A 26215-nucleotide genomic window follows, 5' to 3' on the forward strand; every position below is an offset into this window, starting at 1 on the left:
CACATTTTATTATTTATCTTTTAAAGTTTTTAAAATATGACAAACCAGCTCAATGTCTCTACTTAAATCAAAAGGGGGATATGAACTGCAAACCCTAATTCTACATTTCTCTGTATCACCCTAATTACACCCCTGAGTCAATTCCATGGAGACTCTAGCTCAGTCAAAATCAGGTAATTATCAATTACATATAAATATACGCAATTGATGTTTTATTACAAGTTTATGTTTCATTGCCATTCATGTACTTGCGCATGTGTTATATGTAGTTCTGTATGTGTGTATACATTTGTTTATAAGAGTCATTAAGTGATTAAGTTAGTCAACTTATGCTAAATTCATTTAGATGGAAAACTCGAATAATCTGTTCTTGTTTTGTAAAAATGGCCATCCTGTCTAACCAAAATGTTGTTCCTTTTTAAGAAGAATAATGTTTCGAGAAATATTTGGTTGCTGTGAAATTCGATTCGATATTTTTTTTTAATTAGATAAACTTATAATGCATATCAGTCACGATGTTAGTTAATTTATAGTAGTTAATTTAGTTATTATAAGCAAAAGTAAAAATTGTGGGGATGTGGAAGGGAAGAACTTGTTTAAGTTTGTGAGTGGAAGGGTAGAAATGGGATTTGGAGAAAAGTATTAGTTACACCAAAATGGTGCAGATGATTACTTTTGATGCTGTGTTGCAGATGACCTTAATTACTAGATTATTTTTAGCTTGTAATAGTGTTAACGGTGTGTTAATTCTCATTTTAGAAATTTGTAAAGCATGTTTTGTCTTACTATTGTCCAATTACTCTCTTAGTGGTTCTTCGAGAAGCCTCATTGTTCAAAAACCGTCTGCAAGAATACGCTCAAAAAGCTGGCATCCCTCTGCCAATATATCATACGACAAATGAGGGAACACCGCACGCCCCAATGTTTAAATCCACGGTGGTAATTAATGGTGCAACATATACATCACCTAATGTCTTTTCACATCGAAAAAGTGCAGAGATGGATGCTGCCAGAATAGCTTTGCCAAGTTTGCCACTTCAAATTGATGAAGAAAATTGTTCGCTAGAACTAGAGGTGATTGCATAGAATTCTGATTGTCTATAAATAATATTTTATCTTCTTTTGATGATATTTATTATATTCTCTCTGAAAGGTTCCATCAAGTCTTTGCTCTATGAATTCCTTAAATTAACTTTCCTCAAGGCAAATTTGTACTTGAATGTAGGGGTGTGCATTCGGTTAACCGAAATTTCGGTTAACCGAAACCGAAATAATAAAAAATTCCCTACCGAAAATTCGGTTTTAATCGAAACTGAACTAAATAATTCGGTTATAACCGGAAACCGGAATATAAAACCAAATTTAAGAAAAAAATGCCATAAATTGTAAAAAATGTTTCTGATTTCTGCATTCTGCTGGTGCAAGCCGGAAACCAACTACGAAAACACAGGAACAAGATTTAACATTGACAATTCTTTAAACAGCTTCAGGTGTATATATGTTTCTAATTCCATGACAAGATAAAAAGATTATATACAATATATCAATTGAAAAATTGTTAGATATACTTAAAAATAATGATTAATTATAGAAACTAGCTTTTCTTCTAAAACTCCACAATTAAACAAAGAAATCAAGTAAATGTGAAAGAAGGAAAATTAGCACAGTTGGCCTAGTTTATAGAAGTGGCCAATATTCACAGGGCAGCAGAAGATAATCGGATTGAATGGATTGTCAATGACGATGTCGAATTGTTGCGTGGTTAATAACCGAATTATCGAATAACCGAATTTTACAATTTTTTGTACCAAAAATCGAACCGAAATATGAAGTTTGGTTAACTGAACCGAATTTTTTTCGGTTATTCGGTTCGGTTATCGGTTAACCGAACCGAATGCACACCCCTACTTGAATGTTCTTTAGTTAGGGTAGTGTCTAGTGACTTAAGTCATATTTTTCCTCTTTCTGCTATTCTGTTGAGCAAGCAAGACCCGTATTACTATTTTTTGCTTGTTTCTTGTAAGCCAAAATTTTGAGGACCGTTAGATGTTAAGATCCAAAATGAGTTAATATGAAAAACTCATTCTGAGATTGCGTTTTGCCCCCATAAACACGAATTGAAGTTGCGTTTTCAAATTTATTTTTTAAAAAAAAATTAAAAACAGAACACAAAATTGCGTTTTTCATTAATAACAAAAACTTCACCCGAAACTCCGTTTTTTGAGTGACATTTGGGGCCAATTATTCAGAAAGTGACAATGAGGGCCATTTGCCCCCCAAAAGTGACATTTGGGGCATTTTTTCGCAATTTCTAACAAGCTATCATCATCAACATTGTCTCTGCCTATGTACAAAGAAATAAAAGATTGTAAGTAAATAAAAATACTTGCAAAAAAGTAGGGAAATATAAGTATATATTGACCGTACCAACATCCCAATATCTAGACGGACCTTCAGTGTATTCCTTTTCCTTTCTTGAGAGAAGTCTAACATTGTTGTGATTGTTGTGTATGTAAACCAAACTCTCAGTTCTCTCATTAGCTAATCTGTTTCTCTTCACACTTTGCTCCCATAAGTGCTCCAATTGCGTTCACAACATGATGACGAGGCTGGTTGTGAAAGCAGTTTAAATGTTAGACCTTGCAACAGTGGTGTGAATGAACCATAATTTGCCCACCATGATATAGGGTCTTCTTCCGATCGTGATGCAATAACGCGTGGCTGGCCAAAATATTCAAGGTCACAAGCAAATGAACCAAACTCTTTAAACACCCTTTTAAGGTCATCTGGATTATTAAAGTCTTTTAAGACACATGTCCCTATTTAGAGACACCTCTTCATCCTCATTTGGTGATGCACGACGAACACCATGACTCCCTCCTCCCAACCACTCCTGACTATAATATTTTGGGACAAGAGAGTGTGCTAAACAATGAAGTGGTGTATTACTTTTATTCCACCTATCTTCCAAAACCTTTTGAATAGCATCAAAAAAACTGATTTACCATTTAACAAGTCCTCATTCTCATGCTAAAAAATATATGACTCCTCACATCTTCAATGATAGTATCCCACGTATCATACACAAAATGTAAAATACTAGAATCTCTGTCTGCAACTCGCAAGAATACCACCATAGGCTCAGTAAATTTCAAAATATAATTAACTTTGTCCCACCAAGTCTCACTAACCAATGTGTCCTTAATTTCTCTAGATTTCAATTTATTTGCATTCCTCATATTACCTCTATTTTTTTCCAATCAGGGTCCATTACAGTTTTTTCCAAGGAATTTTTAACTTTCCTAATCCTTGACAACATCGCAATATGAGAAGCAAATCTTGTTTCTGCAACTTTAGTAACCTTATATCTGAGTAACGAGTAAAAATCATCAAACTATGATTTAATATGAAATATGTAATTTCACTAATTCGTTTATCCATACACAATGATCATAATGAGCAGATGATGGACTAGGTTCACATATATATTTTATTGCCAAATTCAAACAATAAATTACACATGGAGTCCAAAAAATTTTGGGATACTTACTTTCAATCAAAGCACCTGTTGCCTTATAATTTGAAGCATTATCAGTGATTATTTGCACCACATTAGAGTCACCAATCTCCTCGACAACCTCCATAAATAGCTTTGCGACAAACTCGACATTTTTAGTTGTATGATCAGAATCAAAAGCTTTCAGGAACATTGGTCCAGCCGCAGCAGCAACCATAATCATAATATTGATCAAAGCATATTGTCTATTGTTGGACCACCTATCCGAGCATATTGACGCTCCCTTCTTCTTCCAACTATCTTTAATGGGTTGTAGGAGTCTTTCAACATGTTCTTTTTGTTGAGACAAAAGTGTTGTACGAAGGCGATTGAAGGTGGGAGGTGCATAACCAACAACATTAGAATGATCTAAAATATAAAGTTAATGAATCAGGAAGTGTTAGAGTCTTATTACAATGCAAATTTAATGATAAGGTTTAGAAAATGAAGTATGATCAAGTTCAGTGTACATTCAGATTCATGAATAAGTTAATTATAGGAGCCCTAATAAGTCTAGAAGTTTGCTACAAACTCGAAGGTCCCTAGAAATAAATATTTCATTATGGAATTATTATGGGTATGGTAATTAAGTGAGTACATCAGAATGGTTCAAACATTGTTGCAAGACTTTTTTAGTATTGCTCCCGACGAAGTACTTGATGCTTTTCCTCCAATGTACAATATACAACATGCAATTGATCTATCCCACGAGCACAACTTCTAAATTTTCTGGCATACCAAAAGAGTCCTACTGAACATGAACATGCTGAGCTAAAGAAGCAGAAGGTCTCTTGTCAAATGGATTCACCATGCGCGGACCCGACTACTTTACTATTTTAACACCAAAGAAGGATGGTAGTTGAAGCATGCGCATATAATTTTGCAATGAACAAAATTACTTTAACTATCGCTTCCGAGTACCATAACTCAATGATTTGCTTGATTTGCTTGTCTGCTTCTCTATTTACAAAGGTAGATTTAATGAGTGGTTATCATCAAATCAGAATTTTGCCTAGAGATGAATGGAAGACTATCAAGAAGAGCACAACTCATTTTAATAATTACTACTAGTAAATGTTTATTTTCTCTGTTTTTACCCATCATGTAGGGGACTGTTTCCATATCAGTTGGGACAAAGGTTGTTAGTCTGCTTTGTCTGTTGTTCTATTTTGTCTACTAGTAGCTTTCTACATAAGGAATGGAAGACCATGATTGAGATTGGATCAAAATGAAACATTAATTATTCCTTACCATTCTTTCTCTCCTAAATTTATTTTGTTGTTCTTTCTCTAAGATGTGAATGATTGTGACAATCTCAAGCTGTGAGAGTTGGACATCTTCAAGATGAAAGCCAACTCTTTATTCTTTTTATCTAGATCTTTTTGGAGTGCAGCTCCCTGATTGAACCTTTTTCACATTTTCTTCTAGATCTACTTTTCTCTTTCTTAAATATGACCTCTACACCTTCAAGAATCTTTTTTCAAGACATGGTAACCCATTATTTCTTTATCCTTCTGATGGAACAACATCCATTCAGATTGAAAAACTACAAGGATGCTCAGATCATCGAGCCTCCTGGAAACGATCGATGAAATAAACCAACTGACTGAGGCAGTTAAGCAGAGCTTTGGGAGATAGCAACAATATGGTAAATAGCTTGGCTAAGTAACAATGTTTCTTCTTTGATTATGCGATCCATAATGTTTATGACATGCTAGAGATATATGGGTTAATCTTGAAACTCGATTTGCACTCACAAATGGATCTAGAAATTACAAACTGGATAGTGATTTGTATGAGTGAAAATAGCAGTCCAGCTCTGTTAATGACTACTATACATCAATGAAATCTTTATTGGAAGAACTAAATATGTTAGTCCCTAACAATGCAACAAGAGTTACAGAAGGGGGGTTGAATGGAATTCTTGAACCTTTTTCAAAAAAAAATATAAAATGTTCTATCTTAATAATATATAAGTGTTTGATTTGCAAAGTGCCAAATAAGAAGTTAGTAAAATCAAAACACAAGTAATTAAAAACACAAGTCTTTGAAAACTTTCTGGTGGAATAAGAATGTTCAGCCACCACACAAATTTCTTTACCATTCCTGAAAATTTTAGCAATTCTCCTTTTCAAAGCTGAATCAGTTGGATCCTTGTAGAAGGCAATGGATCTTGACAACAGTTTCTTCTCATTAGGTTTTGGTGTTTCATACACTGTATCCAAAGGGTTCTTTAGTGATGATTTTGGATAGTTCACCCTTGGCTTCAAAAGTACTTCAGCCTTTGGAGATTTGATGCAGGATGACTGTCCTCTTTCCAGATAGTTCATGCTCATTTCATTCACAGAGATTTGCATGACTTGAGAGTGATGAATGACTGACTTTTCTGGCTTCTTTGCTAGCCCAAACTTCTTTTGAATATCCTCATCAATTTTCTCCCAGTTGATTGGATTCAACTGCTCCTTTTCAGCTGCTTTCAAAGTAGCTGCTGCTTCCTTTATCAGATCAATATTGTCCTTAGCTGGTGGCTTTGAGATAGTAATTGTAGGCACAATTACTTTGCGAACTTGAATGTTGAGCACTTTTTGCTCCCCCTTACTCCTAGAACTCTCTTTCTCCCCCTTTTTGTTATCATCAAGCTGAGTAGAGGAGGAGGTTTTTGCAACCACCAGTTTCTGAAGCAAGTCTGTTTGTTGAACTTGGTGTAGATGAATTGCTGTAAGAGATGCTTCCATTGCTGTCATTCTTGTATCCAAGGTATCTATCTTTGTGGCAAGATCAGAATTTTTCCTGAGTTGTCTCTTAATGTCAAGCATTGTAGCTTCTAGAAGTTTACAGTCCATCTTGTCAGAAATGGTCTTTTTCATCTCATCAATATCACATTTGATAGTGTTGACATCTTGAGCATGTTGAAAACCTTGGATTTGTTGTAGTTGCAGAGAAGCAAGATGTGCTTGAAGGAGCTTTTTGGTGCTGGCATTTGTGGTGGTTTGAAGAGCAGAATTTGTCTGATTTATGAGTTGAATCAGGGTTGTCTTGAAGTAGTGTTCATCACATTGCTTTGAAAATGCCCAAGATGGCATGCCTGATCTTGAACTAGAGCCTACTTCCCCCCTATGTCCAATGGCTCTTCTTCACTATCTCCACCTTCACCTCCAAAGAATTCTTCTGAACCACCAGTCTCATAATCAATATCACCAGCTGTAGAAGGCAAAGCTGTGATGGCATCCTTGACTCTTTGCATGGACTGTGTGGTGTGCACCAAGTTTAGCATCCTTTCTGCATTGTCATTGCCCTGTCCAGCTAGAAGTTGGTAGTCCCTCCCTGTCTGCATCCTGGACATTCATTAACTCACTTACAATAACATCCACCGTTATATCTTCAGTACCTGCTTTTCTCTCATTTTCTCTCTTTTCTTGCATCAATGTCTCACCTTGGCTCACCACCCTCACACCCTCACCTTCACCATCTAAGGTGGGACTCCTCACACTCTCTTTTGCCAATCCTGAAGAACTGGATTGCATATTTTCACTCTTTTCCTCTCATTTTTCCTGGGAGCAACCCAGACTCTCACTCAGTTCACTCTCTTCCCTCAATCCTAGGAGTGATTGTATTACCACTAAGTCTTCTGCACTTGAGATAATTGATGAAATTTGAAGCTGTGCAGAGACACTCGACAGATAAGAGATATCCGTCGGGTTAGCAGTTTGACTATCCGACGGATAACTGCTGTTAAGCTTATCCGTCGGGATACAATCACTACTCGACGGATGAGCAGTATCCATCGAGTGAGTAGAAATGAATGTGTTTGGAGTGGAAACTATTGTGGACTCTGTGCAGATTGATGAGAATTTTGGCACAGATGTCTCAACAGTTCCTGAAAAAATTAGCAAGTGAGCCAACAAATCATCCAAAAGATGATGCTCACTTGCACTAGATTTTGGCTTCCCCAACAGAGTTAAAGACGGGGAATCAGGAATTTATGTGTTGATCATATCCACATCCAGAGAGTTTGTGGGAGAATTTGGTGTTTGAGGTGCTTCTATAACTAAAGATTTTGGCTGTGACTCCACATTTATTGGAGCCACATCAAAATGACTTTGAAAAGGTGCAGTGACTGTGTCTTCAGCACCAGTTTGCACAGTGTGTGAACCCTGTGCATCCCCAAGGGTTTTTGGTTTCTTCTTTCTAGTATAGGTTTGGGGTGAACTTGTGTCCCTTACCCTTTTGGTCTGTGCTTTTGGCTGAGAGCTTTGTTCAATAGTCACATCCTTTTGAGAGGATGCAATTAGCAATGAGCTTATGTCCTTATTAAGCCCTGCAGTTTGTTGGGAAACTGCAGTGTGGCTAGGCTGGGAAACACTCACCTTTCCAACCTTATCCTTAGGATTTCTTTGATGTTCACCCTGTCCCTCACCTTTCTTACCCACCTTCACACTCCCCTCTTTTGGTTTGGTGAATTTTGCAACTGGCATCTTTTGAGAGATATCAGAGGGGGCTTTCTTTAACTTGAATTTAGAAATTTTTGATGGTGTGGTAGCTTGGGTAGGCAACTGTTGGGTCATTGACACAGTTGCCAGAGCTACACTATAAGGCAAAGAAATTTGTGAGGCTGGAAAAGTAGGGACAGCTGATCTTACCTCACTAACCTGAGGTGCCTATATAACAGGAAAATAGAAGAGCGACACCTCTTTGTGATGGTTTGCCCTGTTCAAATCTGCAATAATCCTTCTCTCTTGAACCCAACAATCTAATTTGTTGGTTGGGTTCTCAAGCACAATATCCTCAAAGAGGTGGTTAGCAATCATCATTAAAAATCTAGCATAATAAACATTTTTACCCCTCTTATTTAGCTCCCCTAACTTAAACCCCAACTCAATTATGATAAGATCACTAAAGTTGAAAAATTTATCAGTAACAATCATGTAAAGCATGTTAAGCATAGAGATATTGACGGAATCAAAATTACTGATTTTACCAGAAAAGACCTTGGTAACTACATCACACAGATAACTCCATTCATTTCTAAGACCCAACCTCCTAATTTCACTTAATTTAGAAGTAGAGAGTGCATAGTTCATGGAGTTAAGCATGTTAATAATGTCAGTGTCTGTGTGGTGAAGTTACAGTATTATCAGGAATCTTGAAACATGCTTTAACAATGTCACTATTAACACATAATTCCTTACCTTTCACTATAATAGTGAAAGTGATAGTCTTATCAGCTGAGTTGTATGTAGCAGTTGTCCACATCTCTTCAACAACCTCACAGTAGATGGTGGGTGATTCCAGCATGGCATAGTTAAGTTTGCAGTTCTTCACAAAATCCATCATCTCGTGGTAGTCACCAGTAGAGCTGTTCGCGAACCGAGCTATTCGCGAACAAGCTCGAGCTCGGTTCGTTAAGGGCTCGAGCTCGAACACAAAAATATGTTACTTAAGAAAACGAGCTCGAGCCGAGATTTTGGCATGTTCGGCTCGAGCTCGACTCAGCTCGGCTCGAAAAAAAAATTAAAAAAAAAAATTATTTTTTATATATTTAATTATTATGAATTTTATTCATATTTTTTATAAATATTTTTAAATTATTGAATTATACTAATGTCAAACTATATTTTGAAAAAAATCAGATATTAAAAATAAATTTTTTAATTTGATATTTTAATAATTAACAAGTGATTTAACTACTACTTGTAACTAGTATTTATTTCCCGATTGGTGTTTCGATTTTTTAAATATTTATGAATGATATAACCGTATGAATGTTAATATCTATATATTTTAGTGACATGATAAAAATTTTAGAAAAAAATAAATTTATTTTGTTTGTTATTTTGAATATCAACCAATTGTTTCAACACTACTTGTAACTAGTGTTTAGTCTCATATTAATGTTTCAATTTTTTAAAAAATATTTATGAATGATACAACTGTACGGATGTTAATATCTATATATTTTAGTGACATGATAAAAAATTTAGAAAAAAATAAATTTATTTTGTTTGTTATTTTGACAATCAACCAATTGTTTGAACACTACTTATAACTAGTGTTTAGTCTCATATTAATGTTTAAATTTTTTTAAAAATATTTATGAATAATCCAACCGTACGGATGTTAATATCTATATATTTTAGTGACATGATAAAAATTTTAGAAAAAAATAAATTTATTTTGTTTGTTATTTTGACAATCAACCAATTGTTTGAACACTACTTATAACTACTGTTTATTCTCATTTTAATGTTTCAATTTTTTAAAAAATATTTATAAATAATCCAACGGTACGAATGTTAATATCTATATATTTTAGTGACATGATAAAAATTTTAGATGAAAATAAATTTATTTTGTTTGTTATTTTGACAATCAACCAATTGTTTGACCACTACTTGTAACTAGTGTTTAGTCTCGTATTAATGTTTCAATTTTTTTAAAAATATTTATAAATGATCCAACTGTACAGCTGTTAAGATCTATATATTTTAGTGACATGACAAAATTTTTAGAAAAAAATAAATGTATTTGGTTTGTTATTTTAATATTCAACCGGTGTTTTGACCTGTACTTGTAACTAGTGTTTAGTCTCGTATTAATGTTTTAATTTTTTTTAAAATATTTATAGATGCCAACCGTACGGATGTTAATATCTATATATTTTAGTGTCATGATAAAAATTTTAGAAAAAAATAAATTTATTTTGTTTGTTATTTTGACAATCAACCGATTGTTTGAACATTACTTGTAACTAGTGTTTAGTCTCATATTAATGTTTTAATTTTTAAAAAAATATTTATGAATGATCCAACCGTACGGATGTTAATATCTATATATTTCAGTGACATGAAATTTTTTTTAGAAAAAATAAATATATATGATTTGTTATTTTAACAGTCAACCGGTGTTTTGACATATACTTGTAACTAGTGTTTAGTCTCGTATTCATGTTTTGATTTTTTTAAAAATATTTATAGATGATCCAACCGTACGGATGTTAAAATCTATATATTTTAGTGATGTGATAAAAAAATTAGAAAAAAATAAATATATTTGATTTGTTATTTTAACAGTCAACCGGTGTTTTGACCTGTACTTGTAACTAGTGTTTAGTATCATATTAATGTTTCGATTTTTTTAAAAATATTTATGAATGATCCAACCGTACGGATGTTAAGATCAATATATTTTAGTGATATGACAAAATTTTTAGAAAAAAATAAAAGTATTTGTTTCGTTATTTTAACAGTCAACCGGTGTTTTGACCAGATTTTTTTAATTCAGCTCGGCTCGGCTCGACTCGTGTTTTGACCAGATTTTTTGATGGAGAAAGCTCGTGTTCGGCTCTGTTCGACTCGGCTCGATTTTGTTCGATAAAAGCTCGTGTTCGGCTCGTTCGTTAACGAGCTCGAGCTCGAACATGAGTTTTTGTTCGTTAAGAAAGCTCGGTTTGGCTCGTCTCGGTTCGATCAAAACTCGGCTCGGCTCGGTTCCTGAACAGCTCGAGTCACCAGACTGTTGAATCCCCTTGTTCACAAGAGCAGGGAAGTTGTTCTTCTCATAAATAAATCCAGTTTGAGACATTATCTTGACGACAGGTGCCATTGTTAGAGAGTAAAAACTTGCAGAGAGAGCAAGTGCTTTTGAGAAAGAAAGAAATTAGAGCAGATGATTTGAGAATGATAAAAGAAAAGTAATGAAAATGAATTAAGTTTTTATACTATCTTAATAATAACTGTCAAAAATAATAAAGTAAAATAAAGTAACCAATAAGAATTGCCCAAAGTAGCTGTTTAAAAAAAATAAACTGTAAAAATTCCATCAATTATCCGTCGTCAAAATAAACTGGAATATTGGTATACTCGATGGATAATGTTCAGAGAATCAACGGCTAAAAATAAGACAATTCGACGGATGAGGATAAATCAGTTATCCGTCGAGTCATAAAAATATTCCAGAAAAATGATTGATTTTATTAACAAAATGTATACCGACGGATGATCAAACTCGATGGATAGTGATCATCCGTTGAGATGTAAATTTTGACTTAGCCAAAATTTCATCCAAGACTGAAAAACCAATCAAATCAAGTTGATTTTGGTATCCAAGTTTCCTTGGGTCCTGCCTTGTTAGCTTTCTTTTTCTGTTTCTTAGGTTTGATCTCAATTGAGTTGGGGATATCAGATTCATCCTTAGTCATTTGAGTTGGACCTTTGAAACCATTCATTACAGCTGAATTATCATGCATATTTTGATTAACAGGAAATGATATGCTACTAGTAAACATGTTATTCCAGTAAGGCATGCTAAATGTCATTTGTGGCATACTAAATGCAGCATAATAAGGATTAGGTGCAAATGGCATATTAGCAAACTGTGCATTCATATTCTGTGTAGACATATCATTCATAGGCATAGAAGACATGACATTTATGTTGGGAAAATGAGGTGGCACAGATATGGAAGTAGGCATGACAGTTTTGTAATTAACAGACAAATGATTTACACTACAACACTTGACACGATTTTTCTACGAGCATATTTATCAGGTGTGTAGTTGTTATGCTTGTTAAATCCTATTTACCATTTCTATTATTTTTCTTTTTAGCCTCTGTTTTAACCTCAATCTTTTCCAGTCTGTCACTCAATTGCTTGACAGTCATATGACCAACATTAGCCTTTTTCTCCTTCACTTGACTGGATTCTCTTGGAACAAAATTCTTGGAAACTGTTCCATATTTCTCATTTAACTTGGCAAGTTTGGCTTTACTCACAGGTTTGCTCACAGTCGACGGATGAAGATTTATATCACTCGACGGATAACCCTTTTTGTTATCCGACGGATGACCCTCATCATCCGTCGAGTCGACATCTGTTAGCAATCCTTCAACCAAATTGGATTCCAGCTTCTCCTTATTCTTCTTCCAGTCTGCATCACAAAAGGACTCAATACCTTGAACTTTGGTGATTTGAGCATGAACATCTCTAGATGTTTTCCATGCCTTAATCACCTCCTGTTCTCGTTCAAGCTGCTTCTTCAAGATCTCTTCTTTCTTTAAGGACTCAGTTAATTCATCCTTAGCAATTTTACACTCAATTCTCAATTTTTCAAATTCAATGAACTGGGACTCTAGCACATTATTCCTCTCACTTAAAAACAAATTGTTTTCTTTGATTTTAGCATATTCCTTAGTAAGAGACTTAAGTGTAACACGCAAATGATATAATTACGCAAAGGTTAGTGGTGATTACCTGATTACTTGAAGAACTTGTCTCTGTTTTATCAGACTTGGCCATTAGGGCTAGATTGACATAGCTGACATCCTCATCCTCATCCAGACCATCTGTTGCCCAGTCATTTTCTTGTGTAATGAAAGCTCTTTCCTTTTGTTTGAGCAACTCAAAGTATTTCTGTTTATAATCCACATGCTCAAACTTCTTTTTGCTGGAATCTGACTTTCTACACTCACTGGCAAAGTGCCCTGCTAAGCCACATTTGAAACATTTGAATTTTGATTTATCCACCATGTTTCTATTTGGCTTAGCTGCTCCAAAGTTCTTGTTGAACTTGAGCTTGGCAAATCTTCTGGAAAGAAATGCAAGATGTTCATCAATATCCTCCATATCATCTTGGCTCAAAAAAATTTCATTTTCTGCTATCAGCCCCTTGCCCTTGTTTTCACAGACCTTTGAAGTTGATTCAACAGCTTCCATCTTCATCTCCCTCTCTTTCTCTAACTCAGCAACTAGTGCAATGGATCTTCCTTTCTTCTTTCCTCTCTCCATCCTCTCATCTTGTTCTATTTCAAGCTCATAAATTTTCAGGATGCCATACTGTCTCTCCAAAGTAAACTCCTTGTAATCTTGAGAGTTTCTCAATGAGACTGTCATAGGTTTCTATTCCTTTGGAAGAGATCTAAAGAATTTAAGATTGGAGTCTTTTGTCTGATAGACTCTTCCATGCAACTTCAGAGCATTTAGTAGTTTTTGAAATCTACTAAAAATGTCAGTGAGAGACTCACTATGAAAGTGCTCATATTGCTGAATTAGCAGCTGCATCTTATTTTCCTTGACTTGTTCAGTGTCATCACAGATAATCTGTATTGTATCCCAAACTTTCTTGGCAGTTTTGCAATTGATGATGTTGTCAAAAATGTTACCATCAACTCCATTGAACAGAATATTCATGGCCTTCTTATCCTTCCTTCCTGACTTGTTCAATATCAGGATCTGACCATTCATGCCTTGGCTTGGGAACTAATGGCTCATTTCCAGTTGCAGGTCTCATTGGTACATAAGGGCCTCTCTCTATGCAATCTACATAAGTCTCATCTTGAGAAAGTAAGTGAAGATGCATTTTTACCTTCCAGTGATGATAATTATCTTTGTCCAGAAAAGGAATCTTGCTGTTTGTTGTGATCTTTAAACTCTTTGTTCTTCAAGAGCTTGCTCTGATACCAATTGTTAGTCCCTAACAATGCAACAAGAATTACAGAAGGGGGGTTGAATGGAATTCTTGAACCTTTTCAAAAAAAAATATAAAATGTTCTATCTTAATAATATATAAGTGTTTGATTTGCAAAGTGCGGAATAAGAAGTTAGTAAAATCAAAACACAAGTAATTAAAAACACAAGTCTTTAAAAACTTTTCGGTGGATTTGTATCCACCAAAGATATATATTATATCAAGAGAACTCTATGTAGCAAGATTAGCTCACAGCTGCTTACCAATATGAACAACTAAGTTTACAGAGAAATGCTAAGAATGCAGCTTACAATTGTTTCTCTGAGATAATGTTCTTAGTCTTGTTCTTGTTCTATTTGCTACTTCTTGGTTTATATATCACCAAGATTGCAAAGTAATAAGACAAGATAATAAAACAAAACCTATCAAGTCTAATACTATACTGCTTCATTACTCTATTCCAGCATCTTTGAATATCTTCATAATAGCATGGAAATGACAATGCTTCTTTGTTCTCTAAAACCCAGTTGAATACTCTTCCACATTCCTTTTGCATACACTCGATGCATGTGACTGTGTTGTCACTGTCAACGGATGTTTGAATTGATTATCCGTCGGGTACATGATCATCCGTCGGGTTGCCTTGTTGATCATCCGTCGAGTGGCATTGTTGTTTATCTGTCGGGTAGCTTTCTGGCACTTGACTTCATTTCATTTATGCAGAATTACAAGACATCATTTATGTACAATTAATCAACCTATTCTGCATATCTAATTAAAGTTAAAATGACTTGAGTGCTACTACAGAATCTAAACAAGGTGTATGCAGAAATGTGCTACAGACTCATTATTACACAAGCTACTCACTCGATGGATAATAAATCATCATCCGTCGGGACTATATTGAGTCATCCGTCAAGACTATATTCCTTATCCGTCGAGTGCTACATTTTTCACTAAGTAAAATCTACTAAGGTGTTTTATTAATGAAATCATCAAGTTCACAACATATCCACAACAAAATACACTAAACACTCTCCCACTAGTATCTTCACCTAATGATCAGGTTAAAGCTTTCTTGCTTGCTATCTCAAATCAGCAAGAAGAGACAAAATTGTTTGAGTTCTTAAATGGTTTAGATGAAAGCTATAATGCACAGAGTAGCCATTTCTTGTTGCTCATTCCTCTACCTAGTGTTGAAACTGCATCAATTGCCTTGCAACAAGAAGTACAAAGAGAGGCAAAGTTAACAATGATTTAAGTGTTATGTACAGCAAAGTGCAAATAGACAGACCAACTGTTGTTTGCTCAGCTTGTGGTGTCAAAGGACATGGAGGTGACAAGTGTTGGACCGTTGTTGGGTACCCACTGTGGTATCCTAAACATACTACAACCAGGGTAGAGCTAAACCTCAAGGTAGATTCAATCCTAGAAGAAAGAAGAACACCTGGTTCTAAGCAAGGAGGAGTTACGCACAGAGCTATGGCTGCTAATGTGTCTTTCACAGACTTATCCAACACATTGTTCACACCCAACTTCCACAACTTGCTAAACTGGTGCCTCAGTTGACTCGACCAAGAGGTTCAGATATTGATGAAGAATTGGATCACCATTTCTCAGGAATGATTTCCTGCAACTCTGTCCAAGGCAGCAACAGCTCTTGATTATTCATTTTGGTGCAAGTGCATATGTGACACCACACATAGACAAGTTGTCTGACTTAGGGAGTGGCTGCAAACCTACAAATAACCTTGCCTACTGGAGATAATGCTGTAGTTACACATGGGGACTGTCCGCCTTAATGCCGATTTGGAGCTCAAGAAAATGTTAGGTGTTCCATTATTTAATTACAATTGCTTGTGAGTACAACAGTTGATTGCAAATAATGATTGTCAAGTTTTGTTTCATCCAACACACTGTGTTATACTGGACAATGCTACAAACCAGATCAAAGGGATATGACAAGCTGAGAATTGGTATTATTCAGACAGTTACCTGCCAGTTGCTGTATTTGATCCTCAAACTGACGAGGCAGCTCCAAAAATGAGTCTCTCTGCTACTTTTGATGATCCAACTAGAAAATCCAAGCATGTTATTCCAAGTATTAATGATTCTGTAGAGTTGTGGCACCACAGACTTGGCCATGCTGCCACTCAAAAGCTCAAGCACATTCCACGTATCAGCTCACCTATTCATTCTACAAGTAAAGTATGTTTAACTTGTCCAATGTCTAAGTTTACAAAATTGTCATACTCATGCTGGTAGCTCATTTGATCTTATTCACATTGATATTTGAGGGCCCTCCAAGGTCTGTACAAAAGGGAAATTTAGATTCTTCCTTGCTATTGTTGATGATCGTACACGTTATACATGGGTATATTTGTTTGGTCACAAATCTGACTCCTTAAAGAATTTAGAAGCGTTCTCTAATTATGCTCAGACTCTTTTAGTAAAACTAGTAAAGTCATAGACTCATAAGGTCAGACAACACTTTGGAATTTTATGATGCTTCTTGTAAAAATTTCTTCAGAGCACGTGAGAAGAAACGCATACAGATTTTGGAGATAGATAGGACTGTTCCTCCGGCTTACCGGGGAGAGTGTATCATGATAACAGTAAATATAATTAATAGATTGCCTTCTCCTGTAATTGAAATACAACGGGCTCATATGAAATCCATCCGAAAAGGAACTAATGGCCATAGTACTATCCGTGCAAAAACGGCGACACTACTTTTTGGGCCACACATTTTTCATTAGAACAGACCAACAAAGCCTTAAATTCCTAATGGAGCAAATGGAGGTGGGTGTGGAGTACCAAAGGTGGGTAAGCAAACTGCTCGGATCCAATTTTCAAATTGTGTACAAACCAGGAGCAACGAACAAGACCGCGGATGCTTTATCTCGCGTATCGAGTGACACCGTGGAGTTGGGTCGTCTGATTTCGATGGGAGGGGTGCAATGGTAGGAGGTCCAAAAAGAATTGCAAGGGGATCAGTTTTTGCAGAAAATTAAGGAGGATTTGACGACTAGCAGACCCTATCCTGCAGGGTATGAACCGGTACAAGGCCTAGTTAGGTATAAAGACGAATGTTGATACCCTTACACTCCTCATTAGTCAGAGCTTTATTGCACGAGTATTATGATTCACCCATTGGGGGGCACTCCGGTGAATTTTAGACATACCAAAGATTGGCAAAAGAATGGTATTGGGTCGGCATGCGTAAAGCAGCCGCAAAATACGTCAAGGAATGCCACATGTGTCAGCAACAAAAACAGTCAACGCTGATGCCTGCAGGGTTCTTACAGCCCCAACAAGTTCCTACTGCATTTGGGAAGATATTTCCCTCAATTTAGTTGAAGGGTTGCCGAGGTCCCAAGGGATTGACACCATTTTGGTAGTTGTAGACCTTTTGTCGAAGTATAGCTCAGATATTCCTAAAAGAAATAGTAAGGCTTCATGGATACCCCTCAACTATCGTCTTGGGCAGGGTTCGCATATTTATGAGCCTTTTTTGGAGGGAAATTTTTCGTGTTCAGGGGTCAGCTTTACATCGAAGCACGGCCTACCATTCGCAAACAGATGGCCAAACCGAGGTGGTTAACAAAACATTAGAAAGCTATCTCATTGCTTTATTCAAGGAAAACCTTGCAGTTGGGCACGGTGGTTACCATGGGCAGAGTACTGGTATAACACATCCATTCACGCCTCAACAAAGCACTCCCCGTTTGTAATTGTTTATGGTCGAGCACCACCCCACCTCATTCGTTTTACAGAAGGGGACACGGCAGTTGTACGAAGAGCAGTTGCTAGAAAGGGACTTTAGATAATTTAAAGACAAACCTCATCTTGGCACAACAGCGTATGAGAGCATATGAGGACGCTCACTGACGAGAGGTTGAATATCATGAAGGGGAACAGGTTATGTGAAACTGCAGCCGTATCGTCGGAAATCCTTAGCTACACACAACAATAAGAAACTGTCACCTCGGTTCTATGGACTTTTTCCTATTATCAGTCGTGTTGGCAAGGTAGCATACAGATTGCAGTGATCAGCCACTTCTAAGGTGCATTACGTATTTCACGTCTCCTAGTTGAAGAAGGCAGCGGGACAAGCTCAGGTACTCCGTCTCATTCCACCTCAAATTTCTACAGACTTAGTGCTGGAAGCCGAACCAGAATATCTGTTGCAAGTTAAAAGCAAAAGTGATGGAGACCATGCCACTGTGGAAGTTTGATGCATTGAATCTACGTTTTCCTAATTTTCACCTCGAGGACAAGGTGGCTATTTGGGCCCGGGTAATGATATGACTGGGCCGGAGAGTGGACCAGCCTATGCTAGAAGGACTGAAGGAGCTTAAAGGAATTATGAAAATACATCAGGGGTAAAAGAGTAATTGCAGAGAGAAAATATATTAAGGTTGGTGTGAGTAAGGAAAGGGTATTGAATCATTGAGTATCAGAGTGTAGTGGCTGGAGTGTACCACCTCTCGGACTGTGGCTAGGTTCATTTGTAATTCCTTCGTATTGTAAGAGATTGCAATTGAATTATATTTATCCTTTCAATGAAATTATCTCTGTTTATGTCTAAAGTAGCTCTGTTCAGATTATTTCCGTTGTTACAGTTGTTAATTAAGTTGGATTGGATCGAGTCTCTAGCTGACCATTTCCATATCAGTTGGGACAAAGGTTGTTAGTCTGCTTTGTCTGTTATTCTCTTTTATCTACTTGTTCATAAGGATTGTAAGACCATGACTGAGATAGATCAAGATGAAACATTATTCATTCCTCACGATTCTCTCCTAAATCTATCTTGCTATTCTTTCTTTAAGATGTGAATGATTGTTACAATGTTAAACATTGTTATCAAAGACTAAACCAAAGATGGAGTTTATGAATAATTGGTCTTGCCATTTTGGTTATGCAATGCTCCAGGGCCCAGGCACATTGATGAGGGTATGTACCCAAATATTTTTCCCTTTTATTGTAAGTTCCTCGTGTATTTTGAAGATATTTTGAAATATAGCAAGATTAAGGATGAGCATCTCTCTTGTCTAAGATGGGTTTTAAGAATTCTACGACAAGAGAAACCCTACATCAATATGAAAAAGTGTTCATGACATCCAGTGTTGTATTTTTGGGATTCGTTGTATCTTCCAAAAGCATGGCTGTTGATTCGGAGAAAATGGCAAGCATTATCGATTGGCCAGTTCCACATTCATTAAGCGATTACATGATTGAAGTTCTCATGGATTGACAACCTTTTTTCGGCGTTTAATTAAAAATGTCAGCGCTATAATTAGAGGAGTTCTCAGCCAAGAAGGCCATCTGGTAGCATTTTTACTGAAAATTTCAAAGCCAAGCTAAAAATGCTACATACTAGAAGAATTTTATGCATTTCTACAAGCACTTTGACATCAACGTCACTAGTTTTTTCATAAAGAATTTGTGCTTTATTAAATCATGAAGCTTTTAGACACCTTAATAGTAAAAAAAAAAAAGCCAAACCAAAAGCATGAGAATTGGGAAGTGGATTGAGTTCATGCAAGAGTATACTTTTGTCGGGATCGTGGTTATTTCAGAAATTCCAGACAATTGCTATGGTAGAAAAAAGATTTTTCTAGCCATGTTTAAAATAATATCTTTAATCTAATGAGAATCATCTAGAATATGAAATTAATGAAGTGTATTGCAAAGGTGTTGGAGTCTTTATATATTCAGGTAGTACTCAAAGCTTCTATAGTAAATTATGCCTTAGGAACTATATGCATATTGAGTAACCGATCGCTCTAAAATCTTAAGGTATTAGAAGAATAAATTGTGAGAATGTTGGGGGCAGTTTCGCCTGAACTCTGATACCATGTTGAGTAACCGTTGCTCTAAAACCTTAAGGTATTGGAGGAAGACCTCAATTGCATCTTATATTTTATTCTACCAATATATCCCAGATTTGTAAGTTGTCAAGGCAATGATAAAAAAAATCCCTAAAATTTCTCGGGCAACTACCAAAGTTTGCTTAATTCAGATCCAGCTTCAACTCCTACTTTTACTTCCTTACTTGGCTGCATCTAGTATTGATAAAATGAAGCAATTTGTATCTTTAATTAGGAAAAAGTTACATATCAGATTGTCTTAATATGATAAAATAACATATATCTCAGCAGAGCACAAGTGTATGCCATTATTCTTAGCATCAGACTTGCATACAATACAAAGCTAAAAGGCGGCCAAATTGAATTGTAGGACCCAGCCTCTCATGAAGCTTGTAATAATGCTGTGTTCCCGAATTTAGGATAGAAAAGAAAAGAATAGAAAATAACCAATTTTCCTTTCTCTCCTGATCTTTCCAAAAGTGGGAAGAAGGTTTTGGAGACAAAAATAAAGAAAACTTCTTCCCAAATCTGCAGTTTTCTTTTCCTTTCTTTCATAAAAGTTGTTCGGGAACAAGTTGAAGAAATATATTCTTTACATTTCTTTTCTTTTCTCTCCAAAAAAAGTTTCTGGAACACAGCGTAAGTATGAAGCATGCAATAAGTAATATAGCTTAGGAAGTATATGGTCAGTATCTTGAATTCAAGTTATAAACTCATAGGAATTTCTGGTTAATTATTTTGCTTCTGGAAATCTGGATATGTAGCTTCACACGATAAAGCATAAACATCTGCTTCTTTAATATATATCTTTGTATCCATATGTATTTATATTATAAAATGTCTGCCGTTTGTGCTTTACAGGATAACTTCACTTACAAGTCCATCCTTAACGAGTATGCTGTCAAGATACATGCAGAAAATCTCATTTATGAAACGAAAACATCAGATGGTCTTTCCCCAGCATTTTCATCTGTAGTATTGAATGGCAAACAGTATGTTGGAGACGGAGGCAGGAACAAGAAAGAGTCTCAGCAATTGGCTGCACGTGCTGCTATCTTGTCTCTTTTAGGTACTTACCTGACCTTTTGAGTTGCTGAGTGTGTTGTTTAGAAATAAACAGCAGCCTAAAATTTCATGTGCTATTAACCTTCTTTATTAGGCTTTAGTACAAAAACATGCAGTAGGTTTTAATATGTTTAACATGCGCAGATTCTGATGCGTGCACTTGATTTCTAAGATTAACCCTCTTCATTAGGCTTTATGGTTCAACAAAGTGCAGTGTGTTTTAATTATTTAATTCATTTGCAGATTCTGATGAACGCACTGTGATTTCTAAGATTATTACTAATAAAAAGAAAAGGCTCACTGCAGCAAAGGAAAAAGATAGGTATCCATGTGATACACAAAATGAGGTCATGCCTGTGAGTAAACAGACAGAATCTAATGTTAGCACCAGTGCAAGTAAAGGGAATGAGCTAAAAGTTGTTGTACTGAATGAAAACATGCCCGGAGCATCTACTATAGAACACTGCACCAGAAATTCTTCTAGTGTTTCAGCAAAACCTGTTCCCCTTCATGAATCCAGATCACCTGAACTAGAAGCATCACTTGTTGAGGGCCTTGAGGCCAACGGTTCTCCAATAATATCTGTGCCTCCAAATTCAGAACAACTCATTGATTCGACATCTGCAGAAAAAAGGAAGCGGAGGTCTATGAAAGCTAAGAATAAAGTTGGAATTGATGCTCAGTAAGTTTTATTTCCTAACTTGATACACAAAGTATCAGAAGAGTGCTATTGCAAATATTTAGGATGCTTTTTCCATGTTAAACTATCAACACTACAAAATAAGTATATAGTAAGTCAGTAGTGCGAAATATCAATGAAGTCATTATTATGATCACCAATCATAAGTGCAATATTGCATTTGTACTAAGAATAAAAAGAAGTGGTCATTTTGCAGAAAAAACTGCAAAATTGAATTACACATATGACGTGTGAATCTTCTCTTTAGAACATAGGACTTGTGATGCTCAATATGTGACCCTATGACTTAAACTTCTTTTCTCTTCCCGATATTGAAGTCATGAGAAAGGTAAGCGAGGATAATGATAAGATTTCTATACTTCTTACTAGATAATTGAAATATGTACTAAAGAGAAATTTGATGTATTTGCATGTTTAGTTGATATGCATGTCCTAGTTATCAAGATGTATTTATTTTTATTTGAATTATTGGATAAGCCCAAGTGCTTGGATGCCTTAGTCCTGTTGCAATTCATACGTTTTTCTCCCTTTTGCATCGGGAAAATCCTTGGGATGTGAGTTCTTCGATTTTAGTTCACCCAAGTTAATCCGTTTTTTGGGCATTGTAAAGTGTGCGGATAGTTTCATATTTCAGTTTCTTATAGGCTACTTAATCATCATATGAAAGTATTGTGAAAAAATACCCGAACTTGAATTCACCTATGTCGGTGTAAGCAAATGGACCCCCTTGTAAAGAAGTCCCTTTATTTTGCAATTGTCATTATGTTATATTGCGGTGTACTACTAAAACTTTGATGATAAATAACTCGTAGTCTTTTGCTCATAAATGTTTCGTGATCTTGTTAAATCACTTGTTCCTTTCATAGGAATCTTGGTTCAAGCAGTTTAATTTTTGATTATTATAAGCTCAATTTATCAACTGGTTGCATGTATCTATAGACTAAATATTTTTCCTTTGCGCCGTTCTTTTGTAATGCAGATATATTAATGCTACACTTATTGTTAATTAAAATTTTGAATAGCATATTGTAGTCAAAGCTCTATAATGTGTGTCTATATATTGTTGTCTACTAGAATCATGATATCTAACAAAGACATGTACCATGTATAGCATCAAATATTTTGATCATAACCCATTATCTAAAAACTGGTTTACATTTAGAAGGTCAAGTGGGACACCAGAAATTCAAGGAGTTAATGTAATTTTTGTATCATTTATGTGTTAAATTTCAATTTATTTAAGAAACTTTTGGACTCATCACCCTTCCCTGTGGCAAGGTCTTGGGCTCAATTACTCATTCCCTCTCCTGTTATACTTCATAAGTAATGGGTTGAAAAATATGTATTATGCCAACAAAAGGAAGTACAGTTTACAGCAGTCTCATGTTTTAGAAATTATAAGAAATGAGATTCCATGAAAACATGCATTAGGGAGTTGTGCTTCTTGGCATTTGAGCATGTGATGCCTGTTGTGAAGGTCAATTTTTTTAGAATTATCTCTCTGTTGGTATTTGAGGTAAATTTAATAGTTCTCGTCCTTGGCTACTGTCGATAAATTAAAGTTATTAATCAAGAGAACAGTTCCTTGCCGAGTTGTATAGTTAATCTCTTATTTTCATTCATTAGATGTTCTTTTTTTGTTGAGTATGTTGCTATCCACTAGGAGAAAGGTTACAACCCTGGAAACAGGAAACAGCCTTTAAGTGAAAAAGAACAGAGTCAAGCCCTGAAGCAAGAGAGCTTCTTTTTTAAGGAAAAGCTTCATCTTCACATCTTCTTGATCAGTTTTTCTTATCTAACCAAATAAGATAATAGGTGTTGCACGGATTAAAGCTCTGCCGAGATGTGAATTTTAATGAGCACAACAGCCCGCTTCAAGCTACACAAATTGTTTCTAGATTAAGTGATATAGTTTTTTTTGTCAGGATTAAGTGATAAAGTTGGTAAACTGTAGTAATCTGTATTTTGCGAACTTGAGTGCCTAGGCTGCTTGTGGGCTATGTACCTTTAATTTTCTCGTGCTTAAATTTGTCTGGCCTTTCAATCTTCTTTACCTGACACAATAAGAACAAAAAAGAACAAACTGTATGCCCACTGAAGTGAGTTACTGAGATTTATATATTACTTATCCATATTAGTTTCTTTGCATGATTGGCAATGTTTACAACTGTTTTTGGATGGTTTTGTAAGTAATTCAACATCTTAAAAAGCAGGGTACAGATTGCTGCAGTTCCGTCAAGTGTTCTTTTGAATGACAGCATGCCTAGAACAACAGAACTCACTGGAAATTACACTTGTGTTTCAGAAAAACACGTTCCCCTTCATGAATTCGCACTACCTAGAGAAGAAGCATTACTTGTAATGGACAACAGTTCACTTAAATCAAGATCTGCGAAGAAAAGGAAGCACATGTCTACGACTGCTAAGAAAAAAACAGAGATTGATGCTCAGTAAGTATTAATGGAATAAAAACAATGGTGTTTCAAAATAGAGCTGTAAATAGTATTAAACTGCATTGGGCATGTACTATTCAACAACTTGCTTTTAAATATATGAAGTATTATATCTAATAATATACAGGCATGAGCGATGCTTGTATAAATAGAGAGTCCAGTACCATCAAGTAAAATGGCTAATCCCTAATATAATATAGCTTATCTTTTATTTTAATTTTATTATAATTTCATTGTATAATGCTCTGATTTGCGAGATAGTCAAGTGTGTGCTTGCCATTTGGAAGGTTCTGGGTTTGGACTTTAAACCGTGGGAACTGGAAAAGTAATAATGGGAAGTAAGGCGCTCATGCAAGAGAGTCTCATGTATGATAGTTTATTTCATTCTTAAATTGAACTTCAATAAAGAGGTTCCCTGGCTACTTGCCTAGTGTACACTATCCACTTTTAGCTGCGCAGAATATTGGTCTAAAATAAGTGATATGGTTATCAACCTGCAGTAATCTGTAGTGTGCAAAGTTGACTGCCTAGGCTGCTGCTAGGTTGAATATATTCCTGTTGCGCCTTGTCGAACTAAGAAAGATGTTGAAAGTTTGACTGCGTGAACAAATTTGTCTTTTGTTTTAATAATTTTCCCTGACCATGGTAAATAGAAAAAGAATAAACTGTATGACTGATTCCCCATTAAAGAAAGAGAAGAAACTCTATATTGACAAAAGTAATTTACGTAGTTTTATACATTATATACACATTAGTTCCTCAACATGATCGTTTTGAGGTGGTCTAACAAGTACTTGATCATTTTAATTTGCAGGTTACAGATTGCTGCAGTGCCATCAAGTCAAACTACTATACGTATAGTGCCCCAAGCAATGCCCAACAATTGTGTCTCCCTGCAAGGTGAATTACTGGTTGGTTTGTGATATATAGCCAATCTAAAGTTGCAGTCTTGGAATTGCGTTACACTTTCAATTATCCTACTAGGAGATTGATACGAACATATCCCTCATTTTTAAAGAGGTTTACTAATTCATTGCTTGTCACAAGTTGCAGGTTTTGAAAATGCTGTATTATCTGGATCTTGTGTCCTGCCGAAGGGAAGGTCAGGATCTGATACACATTTTCTGGTCTATTGGAGGAAGCCTCCAGAGGGATTTATTGCTTTAAATATTCGTGGAGCTTTACAAAATGGTATTGCAGCAGGGGGTGGTGTTCTCAGGAATTACGCTGGAGAACATCTATCTAATTTCTACAATAATTATGGCAGTGTTTCAATCAACTTTGCTGAATCTAAAGCAATTCTAGATGGTCTTTCTGTATGCAAAGAACTGGGATACAACAAAATCCAGATACAGACCGACTCAGCTCAGGCTGCTCTGTGGTTTCACCGGCACTCAACATTAACAGTTCCTTTGGAATTACAAACTATATGGAATGAGATATATAGGTTCCAGGATATGCTGTCCATTGAAATCTTGCATATATATAAAGAAGGCAATAAGTTGGCAGAGCATATTTCTAAGAAGGGCATTCTATCAGAAGGAACGGGGTCCATCAATATCAGCCAAGAAACATTAGCAAGATATCATCTCACAGCAGATAAGATGGGAATTTCGTACCTAAGAAAACTGAAAAACTAAGTTAAGCTTGAACAAGTAACAATGCTTGTAAGCAAAGCCACTCAGGTGCTGTTTGGTCTTCCATTAACTCTTTCCTTCTTTATGGCCTCACTTGTTAGGCCAATTCTGTTAGAAAATTAGGATTTTAGAGCTTAATTTAATTATGTTCTTGATGTTAATCCTAAAATCTAATGATTGGAAATTGTTCAATGATATTTGAACTTAAATTTTCATGTATGGTTTTAAGAATTTTCTTAATGAAATCCATATGAAATGAGAGTTGAAAGTAGCTTGGAAAAGCTTGGAAAAATTTGAGAATGTTTGTCCCACATTGAAATAAATAAAGGGGGTTGTGTGCTTTATATGGTATTACCCACATGAGTAGTATACAACTACTAAGGTGTGTGATAGTCCATTGTGTTGTTGTGTGCTTCACGCGCACACACACACGCGCGCCCCGCCCCGCACCGGACCGGACCGGACCGGG

The 26215-nt window shown here is 35.8% G+C and overlaps 1 protein-coding gene across 2 annotated transcripts; it reads left to right on the plus strand.

The window, feature by feature from the left end:
* Positions 1 to 18: 18 nt before the first annotated feature.
* LOC141683980 (uncharacterized) lies at positions 19 to 26017 on the plus strand. 2 transcript variants are annotated; one of them, XM_074488794.1, is made up of 8 exons: positions 19 to 173; positions 809 to 1074; positions 13835 to 13894; positions 20753 to 20960; positions 21200 to 21638; positions 23870 to 24106; positions 24924 to 25009; positions 25163 to 26017. In XM_074488794.1, exons 1-8 carry the CDS (start codon positions 146 to 148, stop codon positions 25747 to 25749), a joined length of 1911 nt encoding a protein of 636 aa, XP_074344895.1. In that variant the 5' UTR covers positions 19 to 145; the 3' UTR covers positions 25750 to 26017. The 2 variants fall into 2 exon arrangements, with proteins under 2 accessions (XP_074344895.1, XP_074344896.1); XM_074488795.1 differs by lacking the exon at positions 13835 to 13894.
* Positions 26018 to 26215: the final 198 nt, after the last annotated feature.

This window comes from Apium graveolens, chromosome 9 (genome assembly GCF_009905375.1).
Source record: "Apium graveolens cultivar Ventura chromosome 9, ASM990537v1, whole genome shotgun sequence".
Classification (NCBI taxonomy): Eukaryota; Viridiplantae; Streptophyta; class Magnoliopsida; order Apiales; family Apiaceae; genus Apium; species Apium graveolens.